The sequence below is a fragment of the Leptinotarsa decemlineata genome, unplaced genomic scaffold (assembly GCF_025532065.1).
Source record: "Leptinotarsa decemlineata unplaced genomic scaffold, Ldec_3_MD MMD2_tig00000591_RagTag_RagTag, whole genome shotgun sequence".
Classification (NCBI taxonomy): domain Eukaryota; kingdom Metazoa; phylum Arthropoda; class Insecta; order Coleoptera; family Chrysomelidae; genus Leptinotarsa; species Leptinotarsa decemlineata.
The window spans coordinates 749,692-773,832 of NW_027412552.1; the positions used below are offsets into that span (position 1 = coordinate 749,692).

Genomic DNA, 24,141 nt, shown 5'->3' on the forward strand with positions numbered 1-24,141 from the left:
AGGAATCACCTTCTTAAATGTTTCACGCTTAGTTAGTTACACCCTGTATTATATTATATTATTAACAAAACACGTTATCCAACGAAACAGGTGTTTTGTTATCCAATGTCTCTCTACATGTGTTTCACTAATCAAATTACCATCATCAGGATATGACTAAAACTGTTTTAGTCGTCTTCTGATGGTGCTAACTCAAACACTTGTCAAGACACAGTATTTTTGTTCAGGTGTGGGAGAAGCGCTTCAAGTTTCCAGATTGATTTCACACTTCTACAGATATTCTCGAAGTTCTTGCATCTTTTGTTGATTTATCCTGTTTCAGATCTTCATTTTTGAACTGAGTCTTCTTCAACTGAAGAGGGAATGTTTCTCGGAGAGATTGAGTTTTGAAGAGGAGAATATTTTGGTTTTCTATAGGGTCTTTTAACAGGGACCTCTGAAGTTTTACAATTGATAACGGCCATTTTGTTGAAGCTACATCTATCAGAGAGAAAGAAATACGTTTATTGTCCTAAGAAAGAGTTCTTGTTGACAAACGATTATGAACTATGTTAAAGTAGTATAAAAGTAATTCCTAAAAGCCCATTTATATAAAATAGGGTGTCAAACACATTTTTATGAAACAAAATAAATGCTATACAATTTAAAATTCAAAAAATTTCCTTAAAAAAATATGCTATATTATAGTGACATACAGTAGTAAACTATAATTCATAAAAAGCGTTGTCATTGTAAAATTCATCTAAACTTTAATAGGCTTTATCAATCAGAATGTCGCTTAATTTTTTCCTGAAAATATTCAAAGAAAAACTCTTCAGGTATATGGGAATTTTGTTGTACATCTTTATTCCATTGTATATCAATGAGTCCTTCACCATTGTTGTTGTGGGCAGGGGAAGTCTGATCAAGTTACCTTGACGTGTATTATAGTGTGGCTCGTTTATATCATCAGGAGCAGATATATTTTTATGAATCAGACTTATTGTTTCAAGAATAAATAGAGATATTATTGTCAGAATTCGTTGTTCAATGAATAATGGTTTGCAGTGATCTTGGAACTTTGCCCCGCACACATACCGGACAGCTCGCTTCTGTAAAACAAAAACAGTCTGCAGCATGCTTTTGCTGCACACTCCCCAGAAGGCAATACCATATCTTATATGTGCATCCACAAAGGAAGTACGCAGATCTTGCAAAGGTTCTACCTAGTTCCTTCGAAACTGACTTCACTACACAGCAGCCAGATGCAAGTTTTTTATTCAACTTGATAATATGATCCTCAAATTTAAGCTTATTATCAATGTGAAGTCCTAAGAATTTGGAGGACAATTTCATCTCGAGAATGTTGTTATTCAAACTAAGAGGTGGGAGTTCACATTTGAAGGTGAGGAGATGGGTTTTATCAAAGTTTAAAGAAGGCTTATCTGAGTCGCACTAGCTCTTAATTTTTTCCATGTCTACAATAGCATCTTAAGCTAGTTTTGTAGGAGATTTTCCCTGCCACAGCAACGTTGTCTCGGCTGCAAATAATGTGATGCTAGCAGTTAGATCCAGTTGTGTTATATCATTAATATACAATAGAAACAAGATGGGTCCTAGGATGGAACCTTGAGGGACACCTGCTTTGATTTCTCCTACATTTGAGTCGGTTGAGAGTCTTACAATATGCTTTCGATGCAATAAGTACGATTCAAAACATCTAATGCTTCTGTGCTCAAAACCTTAACGTTTCAGCTTCCGCAGTAAGATTCCGTGATCAACGGGGTCAAATGCCTTGGAAAAGTCACAGAATACAGCTGCTGAATAGGCACCAGAACTCATATCACTATAAATCTTATGCAGAAACTTAAAAATTGTATCACTTGTATTTTTGTTGTTTTACAACCCATACTGCTGTGGACTCAATATGTTATTATCATAGAGAAAGTAAATTAGCCGCCTTTTTATGATTTTTTCAATAATTTTGGATAAGGTCGGAACAAGTGATATAGGTCTGTAGTTTATTGGATCATCCCTGGCACCACCTTTGAAGAGCGGAATCACTACAGGAAATGAGCCATTCACAAAGGAATCATTTATCAATGAGACAAGAACGTTCAAAACACAATCTGGCAGTGTCTTAAAGATTTTGACAGACATTTCATCAATATCTGATGTTCTTTTATTTCTGATTTCTCGAATAACCTCTCGATTATTATTATTATTTTTTTTTCACCGTAGTGTGCGCTGGTCAGGCCCTATCCCCCGAAGCCCCGATACATTCGGGAGGGCGCGCCAGCATAATCAACCAATGACCACTCCCCACACCGTGGGGTAAGTGATCATTGGGTCCGAGAATCATGTGCCCTGAGCAAACGCAAGTGAGCCAAGAATGACAGCCTTCTGCATCTGTGCGGCTAAGATTTTTGCCTTAGTGCGGCAAGCCGGTATGATTTTAAGATTCGAGAATAGAGAAGACATCATTCCACCAAGGACTCCAATAATCAGAACGACCATCTTGACAGAGTGATCTGGATAGAGTCTGCGGAGTTCGAAGAGAAAATCTCGATATTTTATCCGTTTTTCCTCCTCTTTTCTGACGATATTCGTCTCGCAAGGAGCTGAAAACTCCACGACAAATATCGTTTTGGTATGGTGGTCGAGAGGGACTACATCAGGCTTATTAGCTTGCATGAGCCTGAGGCTGGGGAACGAATAGTTCCAATAAATTCGGCACTTCTCGTTCCCCACAACGGATTCAATATCTCCCGGAGCGTAGGGCAACACCGGTGTCTCGTCAATACCGTAAGAGTGCCGTAGATGGTAATATAGCATTCTTAGGGCCACGTTATGTTGACAGATATAGGCCGAGACCGCATATGCTGGATATGCTGATAGCAAGTGCATTAGGGTCTCCGCGCCTCGCGGCAGGCCCTGCACCTTGTGTCAGGAACCTCTATACCCATCACGCGACTGCGGTAGACTAAGGTGTTGAAGACACCATCCTAGCAAGCCATGATGAACCCCTCAGTTTCCGACTTCAGCCCACTCGACCTGAGAAAAGCGAACGTCAGGCGCTTTGATAAGCCAAGGTCTTCAATGTTATTGAAAAAGACCCCATGCATTGGCTCATCCCTGTGTCTCTGAAGAAGTAACGTGATCTCTGCGGCTTTAATTTGAGCTTTTTGCTGAACGAGTTCCAATTCGGTGACAGAGTTGTAGTCACCTCGTTCAGAGTTGAAAACTATACCTAGTTCATCAGCTGCTCGAGCAGCTGCCCTAAGGAGAAATGCTCCAATTCCTGCTCTCTCATGGTCACGGACCATGCAGAGAAGAGGATCCGGACTCCTGACGACTTTACAAGCTGTATCCAGTACCATTCTGTCATGTAGACACTCCAAAAGTCCACGACCTCCCTGTTGTCGGGGGAAGTACAACCGTGAAACAGACGATTTGGGATGCAAACTCCTAGAGAGATGCATTATTTTTCGGGTCCTTACGTCGAGTTGATACAGCTCCTCTCGAGTCCACTTCACTACTCCAAACGAGTAGAGTAAGATTGGAACGGCAAGCACATTTGTTGCAGCAACTTTGTTCTTCCCCGACAGTTCCGATGACCAGATATGTCGAAATTTGTGCTGATACTTGCCGCGGAGAGAGTTTTTCACTGCAGTTACCTCTTGTGAGTGGCGTTGTTCCACCCCGAGGTAAGTATACGTCTCTCCGGCATTCAGATGGTGTAGGATGCTTCCGTCTATGAGCTGCACATCCTCTCCGTAGTCCCCGCATCGTCCTCTTTTGATGTGAACAATTGCACATTTGTCTATTCCGAATTTCATACCGATAGCATGCATAAAGATAGCATAAAGTTCAAGATCATCCATATAAAACAGATGGGTGACCTTGTGCCTCCGGTTTCCGGGAGTGCCACAGTTATACCCTCGAGTATTTCTGAGCGCAACGGATAATGGCCATAGTGAGATGCAGAATAGGAGGGGACTGAGGGAATCTCCCTGAAATACACTCCTTCTGAAAGTGACCCACCCTGTTTGCACTCTTGCTTGACCAGATGTTATGGTGAAGCGAGTTCGCCAAAGTGGTATCAGTTATTATTATTCGCAGACATATTGAAAATCTGTTTTTGCTATTGGCACTTGATATAAGCTCTCAGAATATATCCATGAATCTTCTATACAGGGTGTTATCTGACTTGGGCCACCCCCATCTTTGAATTTTTAAATACTGACCTGTATTTTTTGCTGTAGTTTTTGGATCGTTGACGTTCACTTCGTACTGAGAAATTACATTTCATTTTATTTTTCGGGATGTTTCAGTAATATTTGATTATAATTGGGTGAATTATTTCATTTTAAATTACGGCCCTGGAAATTGGTTGACTAAATTAAATAAAATAACAATAGCTACTTGCACGTCTCCCTGAGTACCGTAGAGTTTTTAGTTTTATTAGTAATGAAAATTCATCCTACATAGATAGCCTTTTTCCAACTTGCTGAATCACTTCTAGACATCGCTTCACGGGCAAATTTTGGATCTTCAGTTCTGTAGATATTTATTTCAGCATACAACACGTAGTCCTTAAATCTATCGGGATTCTAAATTGAAATTTTAAATTCGTTGATTCGATTCGATAACAAAATGACAACAATAAGATTTTAATATAGTTATGACGTAACCTGCATTGTTATTGTACATTCTGGCCTTTATGTCGTCCTCCAGGGATAAAAAGTAAAGACATATTTACATATTTCGCTGATTTAATATTTACTCACATTTTCTATAATAATGTTATCTCTTATGGAAAAAATATTAGGTTCCATTGTTAGACCAGAACACAAATATTCACAAAGAATTCAATGCGTAGTGTTCAGTGAGACTTTCTCCGAGCCAGATATGGATCATAGTGAAAAAATTCAACGGAAGGCTCACCCCAGGGAAAGGGCTAATATTTTTTCTCTTCTAACCTTCATGTGAGTATGAGTCTATTGAAATAATAACGATGGCTTTGTCAACACAAGAAAAAATCGTCACGAACGAGTTCCCATATTTACCTGTAGTGTAGTTTAACTTTCCATCAATCATTCAAATATAATATAAACCTGAAAACTGCAAAATCGATTCTTGGTAGACACCCAGATCGTGAAAATCAATCCTGGTATGGTTTCGATTTCAAATAATTATACATGTATTCTCTCAGGTAAGAATGATTCATATAATCGCGGCAATGTAATAATTCATTCAGAATAGAAATTATCCTGAAATACAAACATATATTGAAAATAATTTCGACATCTTGAATCAGAGTCTGATGTGAGCTGGACTTATTTTTTGCCTCACGATAATGCACCTGCTCACTCATCATTGGTTGTTCATAATTCTTTGGGCAAAAACAACACCGTAACCAAGCTTCAGCCACCGTATTCACCAGATTTGTCCCCCTGCGAATTTTTGCTGTTCTCAAGATTGAAGTAACCCATGGAAAGACGGCGTTTTGCGACGACTGAGGAGATGAAAACCAAATCGCTGAGAATGCTCAAGGACTTACCAAAAATTGCATATCAGAACTGCTTTGAGGGTTGAAAAAATTGCCTGCACAAGTGTATTATATCTGAGGAAGGTTACTTTGAAGGGAGCAGAATAGAAAATAAAATTCACCTCATACTTGAACAGACAATATACATATATCAGTGTTCTGTAAGTGTTATTTTCAATGTTGGGGTATATGTGGTTAATGGCCTGTTTTTTCTTCAAGGATGTGTCAAGGATTGTTTCATCGAAATCAATGCCTTATTAAAATTCTCTGTGTACATTGAGATAGACTCGAAGTAACCGGTATAGTGCATAGTTAAAGTTTTTGGCGTTCTCAAAAGCCAAAAAAAACCAATACAGAGACATAAAGGATGGTTATAGCCATCGTTGTTCAGTTCAGGAACTGATTGCGATTTGAGTGTTGAAATTCGATATTGGTGCAGTGTAATTACTCAAAATTTTTGTTATCTGTTGAAAATGTGGCGTCTTTGGACAAGTACTGATAGTAAAAACGAGTGTGATAACAACGCAGACTATTTCCTGTGTAGTGATTCCAAAACGATGGTGATCAATGCGAAAACGAGATGCCAGTGAATAAGATTCGGATGCATTTGAATATTGAAACACAGACAGTATGTTTCAATGTATATAAGAATCTACATCTTAAGTTTGGTTCCTAGGGAAACAAACTATTACAAGCAACAAAAACAAACTTTATCTTTAGATGTTCATCTAATAATATCATAAAAAAACAATATACGGCTGTTACAAAAGCAATGAGATTCCTACAACTGAAATCGTAAGGAAGAAATTGAATACTTCCGGCCATAACGTGAGCTGCTGTGACAAAACTCTTCAGAATTGGATAAAGAAACTAGGATTTAGACTTGAAATAATAAACAAACGTTAAGCTGTTATGGAAAGCAGACGAATAGTGGAATGGCGAAACAAATACTCAGAACCAATAATTGAATATAGTGAAAAATATAAATGTGGTAGGCTATATACTATATCCAACTATGATAGGTTCTATTTGAAATATCAGCAAACGAATTGGAAATCACTTACAACATTAAAAGCAAGATTTCAAGTTTTCCACAATAAACTTCTTGAAATCTTCAATTATACTTTTCCAATTCGAAAGATTAAAAATAAACATAAGAAACATTGGCTCACAAAAGGACTAAAGAATTCTGCAAGAAATATGAGATCTCTGCATTATATCAGAAAATATACAAATACAGATTCTTTCCATAACTACTACAATATGTACATATCAGTATATCGAAAGTCGATAAAGTTAGCAAAGGAAAATTATTATAAAAATCGCATTGATAGTTCCACCAACAAATCAAAGGAGAGTTGGAAGATAGTAAATGATCTTGTAGGAAAAAAACCCAAAAAGAAAGTAGATTTGGAGTTGAATCCGAACACATTAAATGAGTATTATACTTCAGTTACAGATGAAATGACAAAAAATATACCCGTAGCTTATGATCCACTAATAAATCTAGCAAACTTCAATGTTAATGAAAACCTAATCTTGTATGACACTAATATTGATGAATTGAAAGAAACGTTACATACAATTAAAAATAAAAACGCAACAGGATTTGATGACATTTCTGCTAGGATCTTTGAAAATCTTCCAGATAATGCTCTGAACCATCTAGTATCTCTGATAAATGGATCCTTCAAAGAAGGCATATTTCCACAGTTTCTCAAAACATCAATTGTCATACCGATCTATAAAGGTAGTGAAGTGAGCTCTCCTAGGAATTTTAGGCCCATTTCACTCATTCCTACGTTAGCCAAAATCATCGAAAGACTCGTTAAGAAAGAATGTTTGACTTTTTGCAGGCGTGTGATATATTGAGCATCAAACAGTTTGGATTTCAGTGCAATAAGAACACAAATGATGCAATTTTTTCACTTTTATATGAAATATATACTGGAATCAATGATGGGGAAGTTGCGGCAGCTGTGTTTTGTGGTTTATCGAAAGCTTTTGACTGTGTGAATCATGAGATACTGCTGCGAAAGCTTCACCATTACGGATTTAGAAATAAGGCACATTCATGGTTTAGGACATATTTATCTGGCCGCACACAAGTAGTAAAAACAAAAACAAGGTCAAGCTTACGTAATATACAATGTGGTGTTCCGCAAGGATCAGTCTTAGGTCCAATTTTTTTACTATATGTCAATGACTTGACGATGCTTGACATTTCAGGAAGTTCCACACTATTCGTTGATGATACCACCATACTATGGCATAAAGATTAGAAAGCCGATCTTCAATAGGTCATCAATTCAAATATAATGAAGGTTAAAGAGTGGTGCGACTCAAACCTTTCATCCTTCAATATATTAAAAACCAAGATGGTGTCTTTCAAATGCGCAGTATCTGATATTTCTATCAACCACCAGATCATTGAAAACAGTGTGTTTTCTAAATTTTTAGGACTATACATTGACAACAGTCCCAAATTTAATGAACATGTCAAAAATCTGAATGAAAAATTGTCCTCTGCTTATTAGGCTGTGAAAATTTCTGCAAACGAACTAGGTTACACAATCGCAAAGTCAGTATACTACTCCTTGATAGAGTCACATTTGCGATATGGTATCCCATTCTGGGGAGTGTGCAGTGGAAATGTTCTTCAAAGTATTTTTGTTTTACAAGAAAGAGCCCTGAGATACCTCTGTAAATTAAAATTTCGCGATTCGTGAAGAGTTCACTTCAAGCAACATAACCTTCTCACGGTATATCTCATTTATAAACAAACAAAATTTCATTACAGATAGTAGATATGCCACCCGCCAAAGTGACCATATCAAACTACCTTTACCATATTCCACTCTAGTTAAGGACTCCATTATATATAACGGCTGCAAGATGTACAACCACCTTCCAAATTATATCAAAAATATACAGTCCAACACTGGCTTCAGAAAAGCTGTAAAAAGAGTTCTTTCCGATAGAACCTATTATAGTTTGGAAGAATATTATACGGATATAAAAGACTAATAATAAATATACCAAAACTTTACATTTTGATATCACATACCTACTATTGTTTGTTATATTTTAAATTTTAAATGAGCGACTGATTGCTTTTTAACAGTTCAATTTTATAAAGTAGTGACTACGTATACTATGTATACTAAGTAAATAATTAAATGTTATTCATACAATTTAATTTAATTTATTTTATTTATACAGGCTTTGTCAACAAGATGTTATTCTTTGATAATAAAGCATACTTTGATTGATTGATTGACAACGGCAAATATTCTATTTGGACGAAACTTGGTATGACACTCACGACACAATTACGAAAGGGTGGACTGATGGTTCGAGAATGTGTACGCCTGACATGTCTGCAAACAAAGAATCGCGATTAATCAATGTGCATTGCGAAGGAAGTAAAGGATGGGTTCCTATTCCTTTGAAATTATTGAAAAAGTATATCAACAGGTCTTCTAATTGTATGAATGAGAGAACTGACAGTAAAAATCTCAGCAGTATATACAGTAACTTACTGGAACTACATCAAAAATTATAATGAAAATTTTTTGCCAAAAAAATTATCCTATCAAATTTGTCTATTTCTAGTCATGTGTGTCGAAATAACCAATGAAACCATCATTACACTGATAACTACCCATGGATAGTTTTCACGGGTAGTTATCACTTATGTCATGACATTGCTAAGCAACCAACACAATAAAGTTGTTTGACATTTCAGTAATTCAATTTATTTCGAAAATGTCACTTCCTCGCTTTGGTGTTCAAAATGATGCGGCAATTGACAAAATCATTGAAGAAAATACACCAAAAAATACTGTCAATAGTAAAAAATACACTTGGAAAATATTTATGGAGTTATATCATTATACGAATTGTTCTTTTAATAACTGTGTGTTCAATAAATAATTTTGTTCGAATTGCAAAACATTTTCTCACCGAATATCCCTCGAACATTGATAAATAACTCATAATTTTATCACAACTTCCTCAAGCACGTTATTTTAGGTAACATCCCTCCGCCTTCGGCGTCGGGATGTTACCAAATAACGTGCTTTCGAAAACTGTGATAAAATTATTTCGTTAGTTATCAATGTCCTTGGGATATTATAGCTGATAACGATGAAAATTGTATCAATCAACTTTCCCTTCAGAGTCAAAGATTATCAAATCATCATGCCCATTGAAAAATGACATTTATGTGAAGGTATGACATTTGTCAAACCAAAAAAATCCATCAATGTTTAAATTTCTTTCGTCGATTTATATGTTCAATTAATTGTTTTTTACTCATTTTTACTGTAAGTATGATTTGTAATTTTATTCATTGGCAAAAAAACCCACAACTCAATAAATTATAGGCCCTGAAGAAGCTTCCCACTAGAAGCGAAAACCTGGCAGAGTTTTGATTTTCTGACTGAGAGACGCCGTTATTCCATATATTCCGTTCTTATATATTCAGAACCATCTCCACCATCAATCGACTAAGAGAGGAATCATCAAGACTCTACTAGACCGTACTTTCGAGCTCTGTAATACAAAGGAAGGTCTCGAAAAAGAAATCGGCATCATCAAAAATGACCTTCAACGGAATGGCTACTCCAAAGCAATGGTAGAAAAGACTTTGGCTAGAAGACAGCAAGAGCTCCACAAGGAAGAGAAGCCACCACAACCAGTACCTGTACTATATTAGAGGATTATCGGAAAGGATAAGAAGGATTGGGTCCAAGTATAACATCAGGACCTGCTTTAGATCTGGGAACACTATCCGTAGCAGCCTCACAAAAACCAGGCCACCAAACGCGGACTGCGATTCCAAGAATTGCACTGGTTTAGGAGTAAATTCAAAGAAGCCGCGTATATGTTGTCCAACAAAGCATTTAGTCAAGCTAGCGTAGAGATACATAACATATGGAAACCTCTTATCAAACCAAAAACGACCAACACGCGCCAAACGGGAGCAAAAACCAATGAAGCAGAAAGAGGAAAGAGGGGGTAGGTGAAAGCACTCGAATGACCTATAAATAGTCAGATCTCAGAGGAGTAAGTCCAGTTATCACCCGAAGACGATTGTGGATACTAACAATCGAAACGTCATGACGTAACTTGGTTTGGAATCTTTTAATTGTTATTTTTATTTTTCATTTTTGTTAATAATATTTTTTAATTTTCAGCTTTTACCAATATTTCAATTTTTTATTTCCTGGTTGTAACTTGTATGTTATTTCCTTGTAATTTCAGTTTTTTGTTCTAATAAAATTGTTATTTTCGGTTATTCTTTTTATTTTTTTTCAGGGATTTCAAATCGATTTATATTATATTAGACAATGCAAGTCCGAACTGATGAAATACAAAGAGGAGAATATTGAATTTTTCAGATTATTTTCATTATATTTAATAGTATCCTCATCAGGTTCAAGATTAGGAATATTGTTAATGAAATGATCATTTATTGTATCATTTATAGTATCGATCATAATAATACAATAAATGCGTGTTTTGTAATCAATTACCAGGGTTTCGTTGAATAACTACTACACCATTTTAGTGATTGTCACTCACTGTCATCATGCCTAATCTCAATGAAAAAATGTGGTACGAAGAAAATCATCAAAATTTCGATTGTACAGCCCAAGAACTGATAGGCTTTATTTATTCATGTCTACATGCACAATTATATGGGATTTTTTTCAACAAAATCACAACTTTCATGTAATGTATTAAATCATTAACGAAATTCGTAACAAATCAATGTTTTCCTACAGATACACCAGAAAAATATTCACTTCCGGATTCAAGAAGGATCTGGAAGATGATGACTTGTATGACATCATAAGGAATTGCAAATCAAGGAAGTGTGCAGATAAATTAGAACATTCCCTCAAACATGAAACAAGAAGGTCAAAACCATCAACATATAGAGCGCTGTGGAATTGCTACGGGATCAAATATATCTGTTTGGGAATAATAAGTTTGCTTATGCATCTTGTGGGAGAGTGAGTATACTTCAAGTTTTGTATACCATAGCATTCTATATTTACATACTACTGTTCGCCAACATATTTTTTCAATCTATACAGGGTGCTTCCTAATTGCGTTGAGAGCATGTGAGAACGTGTTCAGGAGATAATTTTATGAAAAAAGATAGTATTAGTATAGGCCCGGAAATGCATTGTTCCTAAGGTTCAGTGTATTATACTATTCTAAAAAAAAATGTTTTTCTGTATCGCCAAAATTCTCAACTCACTTATGATTGGGTATTATTTCAAATAAAGAAGTGTAGTATTATTAAAGGATTGTGCGAGGGCATTGGCAAAACCCTTATTAAGGATTTTTAATCCATGTCTGGTATCTGAACATTTCTAGATTTTTGGAAATTAGCTTGAGTATGTCCTGTATACAAAAGTGGTGAAAAAAACACATATAGGGAATTACAGACCCATATTTATTTTATGTATGTTTTCAAAATTTTTTGAGATTATTTTATGTTATCGAATATATGTTTCCGTTCAAGACTAGCTATCTCAACATCAACATGGATTTGTTACTAATCTTTCTACAGTTAAAACTCTAGTAATTATTACTCTATTCATTTTTGAAGCATTAGATAACAATGGTTAAGTTGATGTAATATATACGAATTTCTCAAAGGCATTTGATAAAATTGATCATGGTGTTTTGCTCAATAAACTAATGGGTTTTGGTTTTTCGAATACTCCCTGTCAGCTGATGCAATTCTTTCTGACATGTAGAAAACAATTCGTATCTTATAAATATTATAAATCTAAAACATGTCTAGCTCCTTTCGATGTGCCTCAGGGCTCCTACCTAGGTCCTGTTTTGTTTTTATCACTCAATAATGATTTATGTGAAAGTTTAACTTGTGAGCGGTTATGTTCTGCTGATGACTTGAAGTTATTTTCTGAAATTATGGACGTAGACGATTGTGTGAATCTTCAATCTCGATTAGAATTTCTTATTGCTTGGTGCATCAGTAATAGATTGAAACTTAATGCAGAGAAATGTAAAGTTATAAGTTATAGTCGAAAAAAGGAAGTTTATACTGAAGACAAGGATCTACATCTGTCCTTGAAGGTAATGAAAAAATACACGCATGCTATCGGTATGAAATTCAGGATATATAAATGTGCAACGGTCCATCTTAAAAGAGGATGATGCAGGGAATATGGAGAGGATGTGCAGCTCGTAGCAGCGAAAAACTCTTTCCGCGGCAAGTATCAGCACAAACTCTGACATATCTGGTCATCGGAACTGTCGGGAAGAACAAAGTTGCTGCAACAAATATGCTTGCCGTTCCAATCTTACTTTACTCTTTTGGAGTAGTGAAGTGGATTCGCGAGGAACTGTATCATCTCGACGTAAAGATGCATCTTCATAGGAGTTTGTTGTTATACTTTTATACTGTTATATTTTGTTATACTTTTCCCGACAACAGGAAAGCCATGGACTTTTGAGTTTAGAGTGTCTACATAACAGAATGGTACTGGCTGGAACCCGTCTAGTCATCAGGAGTTCTGATGCATTCTGGAGCATTTGTCTTCAGAGCAGCTGCCTCAGAGACTGATGAACTCGGTTCAGTTTTCGACACTGAACCAGGTAATCACAATTCTGTCACCAAATTAGAACCTGTTCAGCAAAGCACCCTCGCTTTCCTCAGGTCGAATGAGCTGAAGTCGGAAACTAAGGGGTTCATCTTGGCCTGCCGGGATGGTGTCTATAACATCTTAGTCTACCGCGGTTGCGTGATAAGTATTTGAGTTTCTAACACAAGATGTAGGGCCTCAGCTTATATCCATCGACCCAAAGAGTGTTCCATTAGTATGTATTGCTCTCTTACGGTATTGACGAAATGCCGGTATAGCTCTACGCTCCGGGGGATATTAAATCCCCATGATCACTTAGCCCACGTTTTGAAAAGTGGTCATTGGTTGAGAATGCTGGAGCACCCTCTCGACTGGGTCGGAGCTTCGAGAACAGGGCCCGATAATAATCGGCTTCATTCGTCACGAACGATACAGTGTATCTCATTTGTATTTATATTAATTGAAGAAGACCTAATGACGAAATAGCGTAGTGTCAGCTAATGCTGTTTTTCAAGTCAACCCCAAATTACTCGTTGATTTTTTGATAAATAGTTGTTTCTGTTTTCAATTTTTTCTGTAAAACAAGACGAACTTCGACACAAATCGAGTTATAAAAAAGTTTAATTTTTCGATGTTTTTCCCAACACAAAATGTTACGTCAATGGCGTGTACACTTTTGACTAAACTGTATCCCGAGCTGCCACTGGATACAAAAATTTCTATCTGATTAAGATAAAAGGAATATCTTATCACTGAAATTAGTACTATCGAATTTCACCAAAATCGAAAAAGGTATATTTACAAAATACAAAGAAGGATTCTAACATCCTGTATCTTGGAACCATGGCATTTCCGGACCAATGTTAATATGAACGCTTTTTTCATCAAAGCATAGCTTGAACAAGCTTCTACCGCAATTAGGAACTACCCTGTCCACAAGGCGGCCATTTTTTTATTCAATTCTATAGTACCTTGTGAACTATAGAAGAAACAAGGCCTATCAACAAAAGTGAACGTTCCATGTCTATTAGCACTATATGTAGGAGAAAACAAAACGAAAATATCAGGTCCCGTTCTGATTTTATTGGGAAAAAAAAACAATAAGAAATTCCAATTTTTCTCCGAATCTGTCAGCTATGATTCAAAGTCCATCGTGGTATTATCCAGGAAGGCAGTTGTTTTTTGACATTTGTTATATCCTATATCATACTTCACTGACAGGCGTCAGTATGTTATATTCAAAGGCTTCATTTCTGTGGAATATGCAGCTACCTGGGGTGTTCCATAAGGAAGCAACCTAGGTCCACTTCTCTTTAACGCCTTCATAAACGACATAGTTGAGGTCATTGACGTCAACTGTTTGATAAACGCGGATGACCTGAAATTATATTGTGAGATCAATGGCATCGGGAACTGTCTTCAACTCTTCCTCAATCTGAAACATGTTGAGTAATGGTGTTCCTTTGAACGCGAGTTAATGTAATGTAATAACGTACACAAAAAAAATCGTCCATTTTCTTATCAATATTTAATAAACGATATCCCACTTCAACAGCATCTCACATTCATCGATCTAGGTGTTACCTTCGACACAAAACTTTGCTTTTTACCATACATAGAAGCCACTCTATGTGCTGCAAACAGAATGTATAGATTTATTGCACGAATCTCCAGAGATTTCTGGGACCCATCTACATCGAAAACCTTATACTATGCTTTCGTCAGATCAAAATTAGAATATGCATCCATGATGTGGAATCCACCTCATCAGTTGTATACCGAGAAAGTTGAATCAGTACAATGTCGTTTCCTAAAACTTCTCTCCTATAGATCAGACAATATCTATCCACCAATTGGATTTCCCCATGATGCATTGTTAGCGACATGCTATGAATAGCTTGAGTTGCTATCATGATTGTCACTCCACAATTTTTCTCTTTAAACTGATTAATAATTCAATTGATGACCCACATATTCTGCAAAAACCTAATTTCAATGTACCTAGACCGACTTCTAAAGTGGTTAATCTTTTTCATCTGCCAACACCACGTATAAATATTCTGAAACGTTCACCTCTGCATAATATGTGTGTCAAATGCAATTCTGCAAGTTGTCAGCTCAATATTTTTTACTGTTCCATCTTTGAGATTGGGTCTTTTTACTTCAGATAATTCTCTATGTATTGTTTTTCTCTTGTAACTCATTGTAATTGTATTGTATTGTGATTTCACTTATATCTCTGTTCTATAGTTGGGTGTAACCTATAGAACAGTGTATAAATGAAATAAATAAATAAATATCCTACTTTTTTTGAAAGTCCTTAGACATTTCAACATTTTTCATAGTTCATAGTATTTTTCAAGATTATTCTTCAACCCAAATAAAATTTCTGGTTGATTCGACCAACGTAAAGGTGACATTCGGTTGACTAATAGTGAAAAAAATGAAGTATCGGTGTGACTTTATATTCTTCGTTTTTATTTGGCCATACTGTATAAAGTATAATCAATAATTTTCAGTTATTTGGAACCAGAAGCCATATCAAAACTGGTTGGGTATTTCAAACCAGGCCAGACCACAATGACTCTGTACGACGCCTTATTTTATGCTGGAATAATGTTGGGGCTCAAACTTTTGCATGCGTTCTACAGGAACAACTACTCCATATTTATGTCTCAGTTGGCGTTGCAGATAAGAACAGCTTTCAGTTCTATCATTTACAGAAAAGTTTTGAAGCTCAGCCCGAAAGCACTAGAAAATACAAGCTTAGGTAGGCATGTTTTATATATATATATATATATATATATATATATATATATATATATATATATATATATATACAGTGTCACCATTAAAGTGCGCACCATATGGGAAACTTTTTTTTTTAAAAAACAAGTTCGGTTAATTGTCATAAAATCATGTATACATAACAAACTCATCATGGAATTTAACTTTTCTGATAAATTTTTACTTATACGGACATTTTTAGAGAGAAATTAAAAATGTGCTACAAAAGTTTTAACATGACTGGTGCAAAGTTTCAATCATTTGGCTATTTTCTTAAACAAACGTCAGTACCTCCCATTTGGAAAAAGCAGAAACAACTCAAAAACTGCAATAAGTATTAATAAAATTACTAGAGTTGAAATTACATTAAAATTTCAATATTCAGTATTTACAGATTATTTATAAACACTTACTAGGGCGGTAAGGATGCTTAATCACGTTGAATAAAATTTTTAAGTAGGTTTCGACAAACAAAATGCATGCTATGGTAGTGTCAAGTTGTTGATTTACTTGTCAAATTTTTAACAGTCATTGTTGCAATAATGTTGTCTCTTCAGGAAAGAATATACATAATTTTAATATGTGGTGAGAATACACCATACCGGCAAGTAGCTAACATTTTTAATGAACGGCATCCAGGAAAAAATGTTCAACATACTACTGTGTCAAGGATAATGTCGAAATTCAGAGAAACAGGATCCGTAGCAAATCAATTTAAGAAAAAGCACACTCCAAGTAAATATGATGAGGAGGCCCAACTTAACATTTGTTAAAAAAGTTATTGAACACGGGCAAACGAGCATAAAAGATATTAAAAAAATACCGATTACAAGAGAGAAAGTGTTAGAAAAATTTTATTAAAGAATAAATTTTGACCTTACAAGCCAAAATTTATTAACACATTGAAAGAACGAGATTTTGATGTCCGTTTGGGGTTTTCATTCTGGTTTCAAGGAGAGAGAGAGAAGAAAATGTAAAGTTTCCGTATAAAATTTTATGGACAGATGAGGCAACGTTCTCTTCAAATGGAGCGGTAAGTTCTCAAAATTGCCGATGATGGGCCCAAGAAAATCTCAATTTCACAGTTGAATGTGGTGATCAGTATTCCTTTAAAACTAATGTATGGTGTGGGGATACTTAACGACCAAATAATTGGGCCATTTTTCTTTAGGGAAAATTTATCATCCGTCGGTTATATCAACCTTTTAAATAATGAGGTTAGTGAAGTTTTAGATAATATGCCTTTAAATATTAAATACGACCTATGGTATCAGCTTGATGGCGCACCAATACATCACACGGTTACTGTAAAACAGTCCCTCCAACAAATGTTCAGAGGCAAAGTTATTGGACGTAACTGGGAACATTTTTGGCCATCTAGATCACTCGACTTGACGCCTTTAGATATTTTCTTGTGGGGTAACTTGAAACAAAAAGTGTACCGAAGTAGACCATTTACTGACAAACAATATTTGGAAAATACCATTCGCGAGTGTTGTGCAAATATAAATCCCCGATTTATTAAAAATGCAGTTACAGATGTCAGTAGAAGGATCATAATTTGTATTGCAAGTGGAGGACGACATACTGAAATGTAGGCTATAAGTGTTTGACAACCTCATTTAGATCAATAAGTAATTTTTTGTACCCATTTGTATTATTTATATTTTATATTAATAGTTCTATCGAAATTATTTGCATTCTTTTTCTAGTTGCCTCTGCTTTGTCGAAATCAAAGGTTTGTTTAAGAAAATAGCCTAGTGATTGAAACTTTGCACCAGTCATGTTAAAATTTTCATAGCAAATTTTTAATTTCTCTCTAAAAATGTCCGTATAAGTAAAAATGTATCAGATAAGTTAAACTCCATGATGAGTTTGTTATGTATACATGAATTGATGACAATTAACCAAACTTGTTTTTTAAAATGCAGGGGATATCTATCAAAAATAAGCAAAACGTTAAATTTATCCTAGTTGCATAAAATTTGGCAAATGAATATAAAATTGCCGTAGACACAACTTTTTCAAGTAACTTTTTGTTGAATTCGATCTAGAAATGCACTTTTTCAATTTTTAAAAAAAAAAAGTTGAATTTAACAAACACTAAACGTCAGTGGGTCGCAGTTGGCCGCATCATTTTAAGTTAAATTTAATTTCAGAAAAAAGCGGTTAGTATTTGCCGCCCCTAATATTTCAAATTTGTAATACACCACCAAAAACCAATTTATGATCTAATGAATGAAGGTAAAAAACATTTGAATTGCTTTTGGAATATTGACTGCATCAGTCGTACCATTAACCTGCCTGGCATTAACATGCCATTAACCTTAAAATCGTAAAATACAGAGATGTGTAACCAAAAAGCAGCTCCGTACATTTTTAAATATTTTTTTCAAAATATTTATTCAACAACTCTCGAAAAACTCTACGCAACTTTGCCATAATTTAACCGACACTCTATCTCTTATCGTTTACGAGATCCCCATTTCCGGTAAGATATAATTCGATAAAATCAAATGTAACCTATACATCCGAACTTTGTAAATTGAAGTTCATAAAAAAAGAACAGATAATAATTCAAGTTCAAATTGTTCCCAGGAAATATCGTAACTGTGATTACCAAGGATGTGAATCAATTCCAAGGAGCCATTTGGCTGCTCAATGATCTCTGGATTGCAATTGTGCAAACATTTTTCATCTGCTATCTCATTTATAACAGGATTGGCATCACTTCTCTCGCTGGCGTGCTGATGCTCTTATCTCTGCTGCCAATACAAAGTAAGTACCAATACATCACTTTGTAATCATTTCGCAAAATAGTCACAAACTCATCAACCATAATATCATCTTATTTGCAAATTATCTTCCATAATCTAGGAAATTTCATAATGACGCAATTAGGTAATAATATCAACAAACAATAATTGTCTAATATGATATTAATTGATTTGAAATCCCTGGAAAAATCTATAAAAATTAAAAAGATTAGCTGACAATAACACTTATATTAAGCAAAAAAACTGAAATTACTAGGAGTAATCAAAGTCGAAGAGCAAGGTCAACTGATCAGTTTCGACGTGGAAAGCCTCTTCACCAATGTTCCTGTCAAAGAAGCACTTCAAATCATACAGAAGAAGCTATCCGGAGATGGGGACCTGAAAGATAGAGCAAACTTACTGATACAAGTAATCATGGAATTACTAGTATGCTGTGTACGAAACTGCTACTTCCAACTGAAGGACGGATTTTTTACGCAAGATAAGGGACTGCTAATGGGATCGCCACTGTCACCGATTATAGCCAACTCACTCACACGGGACAGTATCTGAACCACGAATCCAACCACCATCAATCGACTAAAAGAGGAATCATCGAGACTCTATTAGACCGTGCTTTCGGGCTCTGTAATACGAAGGAAGGTTTCGAGAAGGAACTAGACATCATCAAAAATTATCTTTAACGGAATGGCTACTCCAAAGCGATGATAGAAAAGACTTTGGCTTAAGGACAGCAGGATCCTCGCAAGGAAGAGAAGCCGCCAAAACCAGTATTTTTACTTCCCTGCATCAGAGGATTGTTGGAAATGATGAAAAAAATTGGGTCCAAGTATAACATCAGATCTGGAAACACTATCCGTAGCAGCCTCACGAAAACCAGACCACCAAACGCGGATTCCAATTCGCGATTCCAAGAATTGCATTTACCGCATACCCTGCGAGTGTAGAGAATCATACATCGGTGAAACTAAGAGGCCATTGAATGTTCGCGTTGCCGAGCACAAGAAACACACACAACGAGAAGAAAACAGCAAATCAGTAATAGCAGAGCATGTTTAGACTCATCAACATAACATTAAGTGGTCTCAAGCTGAAATCATCCACAAGGAGGAACACTGGTTCAGGAGAAAATTCAAAGAAGCCGCATATATGTTGTCCAACAACGTATTTAGCCAAGCTAGCGTAGAGATACGTAACATATGGGAACCTATAATCAAGAGGAACGTGACCAACTTCCGCCAAACGGTCAGCTCCCGCTAAAACCGAACAGACTCAGATCTCGAGATAACTATTTATGGGTTCATTCGAGTACTTTCACTCACCTCCGCTTTGCTTTTTCCGCTTCACCGGTTTAGCGGGAGGTGACCGTTTGACGGGAGTTGGCCATTTTTCGCATGATTATGGGTTTACATATGTTGCAAATCTCTACGCTAGCTTGGCTGACTACATTGTTGGACAACATGTATTCTTTCTAAACCAATGTTTCTTCCTGTGTATGATCTCAGCATGGGACCACTCGATGTTATGTTGTCCATGTCCATGTTGTCCATGTCCATGTTGTCCATGTCCAAACATGCTCTGCTATTCCTAATTTGCTTCTAAACTATAATAAGGTCTACCACATTTCGAAATACGCAGTTATCTTCTAAACATCTTAAGACCATTATAATATATAGAGTCTTTGGCTAGAGTAGAGGCTGGTATGGGTAATCTTATGTCGTTACATTGACGAAGGGCATAATAATTGGAGTAACCGCTAAATATCAATAATAATAATAATAATAATAATAATTATTTATTTATTTCGCTTGTTATAAAGTATATAACAGTGGATAATTCTATACAATAACAAGGAAAACGGTATAAGATTTTGTGCTTTTCATATACATATATTCAAACTCAAGTATTTATCTGAATATTTTAAAAGAATTGAGATAAAAAGATGAAAAATATATGTATGTAGACACATAAAAGTAGCGAAATACTACAACAGTAAAATTGAGGGTCATGGTTATAATTGAAAAGTTTAAGATAATGGTAATGTCAAATAGTGACAAGAACGTTAAAGAAGACAAAAAAAACACCTAACCCAAAATTCCTCAAGGGTGTAGCAATTTTTTTCTATTAGAGCAGCTTTCGGTCTTGATTTAAAAATATTGACATTAGGCACATTCTTTACCGAATCATCAAGCTTATTGTAAAATTTTGGTTCAAGAAAAAGGTGGCTTTTTTGGTATATGGTTCGATGCATATGGGGTATTAATAAGTTTTTAGAGCGGGTAGGGTATTTATGCTGATTAGATATAAAATTATGACCATTCTTGTACATGTATATGCATAATTCATAAATATAAATACCCGCCACCGTATAAATACGGTGAGTATTTTGAGTTCTTTGAAAATGTTTCTACACGATTGCCTCCATCCTATACGAGCAATAGTTCTGATGGCATATTTCTGTAGTGTAAAAACCCTCACTGCAGAAGATCCAGTACCCCAGTTAAGTATTCCATATCGTATATGACAGTGTATTGGATATGGAATACTTAACTGGGGCACTGGATCGTCTGCAGTGAGGGTTTTTGTTATGTTTGGTAATTAAACATACTGTTTCTAAAATAAAGATTCCAAAAGCTGTCAAGATTTTATGTAATTCAAATAGGGGTTGGCAGGAGTCTTGGCTTTTGGAATTGCACATGAATCTTATAGCTCTTTTCTGAATAATGAATATCGTCTGCATTTGAGTTTTGCAACATACTCCCCAGAAAGGAATTCTATACCTCAAATGAAACTCGACAAGTGAGAAATAAGCCAATTACGCTGCATACAAACCAAGATCCTTCTAAGTTATTCTCACTGCAAAACACCCTGAAGCTAGTTTTTATTGGGGATTACAATGTGATCGGCGAATTTGAGTTTATTTTCAATTGTTACCCCCAAAAATTCATTACTAAGTCTGTTTTCAATTATCCTATCCGCGTCCTGTGTTGGTAAAGGAATGCTGTTAATAAAGCAACGGAATGATATTAAATTTGTTGTGTAAACATTGAAAGACAGCAGATTAGAGTCGCACCACTTTTTTATTTTTTTTATATCTGCACTTATAATCTCGTGGAGATTACATACAGTTTTATCACGCCATAATATTGTGGTGTCATCGGCAAATAGGGTAAATTTTCCTTCTATATCGATAGATGCTAAATCGTTTATGTATAGCAGGAAAAGTATAGGTCCCAGTATTGATCCTTGTGGTATGCTTTTTTCATTTCGCCTTCTGATGACGATGATGAGGTTTTCACACTTCTTCCTATGAAATAATTCTCGAACCACTTTTGAGTAATTCCACGGATGCCGTAGTGATATAGAAACGAACTTTTTCGTAGAACCGTGTAATACAAAAGGTGATGGAGATGCTGCTATGAACATATTTCACGATTGAATATTCCGTTTTCAGTTCCGTCTTCTGGTCAATTTAATCACATATAATTTCATATTAATCATTTTCAATTACTGTTGAATATTTACTGTAAGTACCCATTAATAAAATATTATCTTATTTCTCAGCATATGTGGCGTCTGTAATGAAAAGAATGAGATTGAAAATGAATAAGAGAACTGACGAAAGATTGCAGAAAACCCAGGAGACCTTGTCTACCATAAGAACTATCAAGATGTATACGTGGGAAATCATATTCGGGAGTAGTATTGAAGATTCTAGAAAGTGAGTATGAGGTAAAAATATTGAAACATTGAGAGGGAAACAACAATACATGTTCCATCGAGAACCATTTCCTTGTGAAGATGTGCAAAGGGGTGGTGGTGGAAAGTCATCCTCAGTTCAACCAGCTTGGAGCTTAGCTTCCTTACCTCTCTAGCTGATTTTTGTCAAGGGGCTAATGGGTTCATGACTAAGAGGTCGTGGCGGTATGAAAGTCCTCAGATATCAGTACCGCCCTCACGGTGTACCCCTGTCTGGCTGTAGTGGGTTGAATGAAAACATTGTTCTCTCGAATCCGGGGGACATGAGGGCCTCATTCGACAAAGTGTTGGAGCCTTCTATATCGGGAGGGGTCTTCTACAGTATAATCAATAGCTTCCCTAACTAACGGGTTTTCGTGAGTGCAGCTGCAAATCTCTGTGGATGGCTTCATTCCGCATGAACCACGGAGCATTTACAATCATCCGTATTAATTTATTTTGTAATCTCTCCAGGATGGAGATGTTAGACGAAGCCGCTTGTCCCCAGACGCCTGAAGCATACATGATGACAGGCTTGAACATCGTGTTGTAGATGGTAATTTTGTTTTTAAGGTTCGTTTTTGATCTTCTGTTGATCAGAGGGTACAGACTAGCTATTCGACCCTCGATCCTTGATTTAACATACATAATGTGAGGGTTTCAAGTGAGCCTACGGTCTATCAGGAGACCGAGGTACTTTACTCGCGCTTGCCAGTCGATCTTCCTTCCAGAGATCCTCACTTTTCTGGTCGGAGAAGATATCGTTCTTCCAATGGTTATCGCCTGAGTATTTTCTGGGTTCACTCGGATCTTCCATTCGAGGTACCAGCGCTCGAGGTCGTCCAATGCACGTTGCATGTAGACGATCCCGAGCTCTTGACCCATGGAAGATGAGAGGAGAGCCGTGTCATCGGCGTAGAGAGATATATTTACACGCTCGGACTTCGGGAGGTCACTGGTGTAAAGAGGGTACAGCGTGGGAAAGAGCACAGCCCCCTGTGCAAAGGGGTGGGAAGGGGGATATGACCTTTGAAGGATAATGCTCCACCATTCTTCTAAGGTAGTGAGTGCCTTATGTAGATCTTTTCATCAACGTATCAACACCATTAGGGTTTTTCAGAAGCTTTTTTCGTTTCAATGACATGTGGAAGATCCATATTTCAATGAATATTCATTCTACTGTGTCGTGATATTTATTGATCGTTATGGAATTTCGTACTATATAAATTTGATTCTTTTGCCTCTTTCTGGCTTGTTACTGTATACTGTCGTTGAGCGATTTTAGTCGAATTTTTCACTACATATTCAGTTCGAACCAAAGCGCTGCCGAAACAACCCGAAAAATCAACCAGGCATTTGGCAATGATACTGTCAATGAACGCAATGTTCGACATTGGTTTGCGAAATTTCGGTCTGGAGATTTTAGTCTCGAAGTAGTCAACCTGCAGTAGTCCAGGATTGGAGAAAGTACTGGGCGTCAGCTCCCATGCGATTTTGGATGGTTTGAAGTGTATTGGAAAGGTCACAAAGCTTGAAAAGTGGGTGCCCCACGATTTGAACGATCGACACAAATACTCACGTTTCGAGGTCTGTTTTTCTTTGCTTTTGCGCAACCAAAATGATCCTTTTTTGGGTCGGATCGCACGCCTGTGTGCGTGCGAATCAGGCTGATGCGATT

The 24,141-nt window shown here is 36.2% G+C and overlaps 1 protein-coding gene across 1 annotated transcript in view; it reads left to right on the top strand.

The window, feature by feature from the left end:
- Positions 1-4,823: 4,823 nt before the first annotated feature.
- The window catches only part of LOC111512024 (ATP-binding cassette subfamily C member 4), a 52,737-nt gene continuing 33,419 nt past the window's right edge, over positions 4,824-24,141 (top strand). Inside the window, exons 1-5 of the mRNA XM_074174510.1 lie at positions 4,824-4,967; positions 11,323-11,553; positions 15,681-15,931; positions 18,547-18,726; positions 22,290-22,446. Coding sequence (XP_074030611.1) covers positions 4,891-4,967; positions 11,323-11,553; positions 15,681-15,931; positions 18,547-18,726; positions 22,290-22,446 — 896 coding nt within the window. The 5' untranslated portion in view covers positions 4,824-4,890. The remainder of the gene's footprint in view (positions 4,968-11,322; positions 11,554-15,680; positions 15,932-18,546; positions 18,727-22,289; positions 22,447-24,141) is intronic.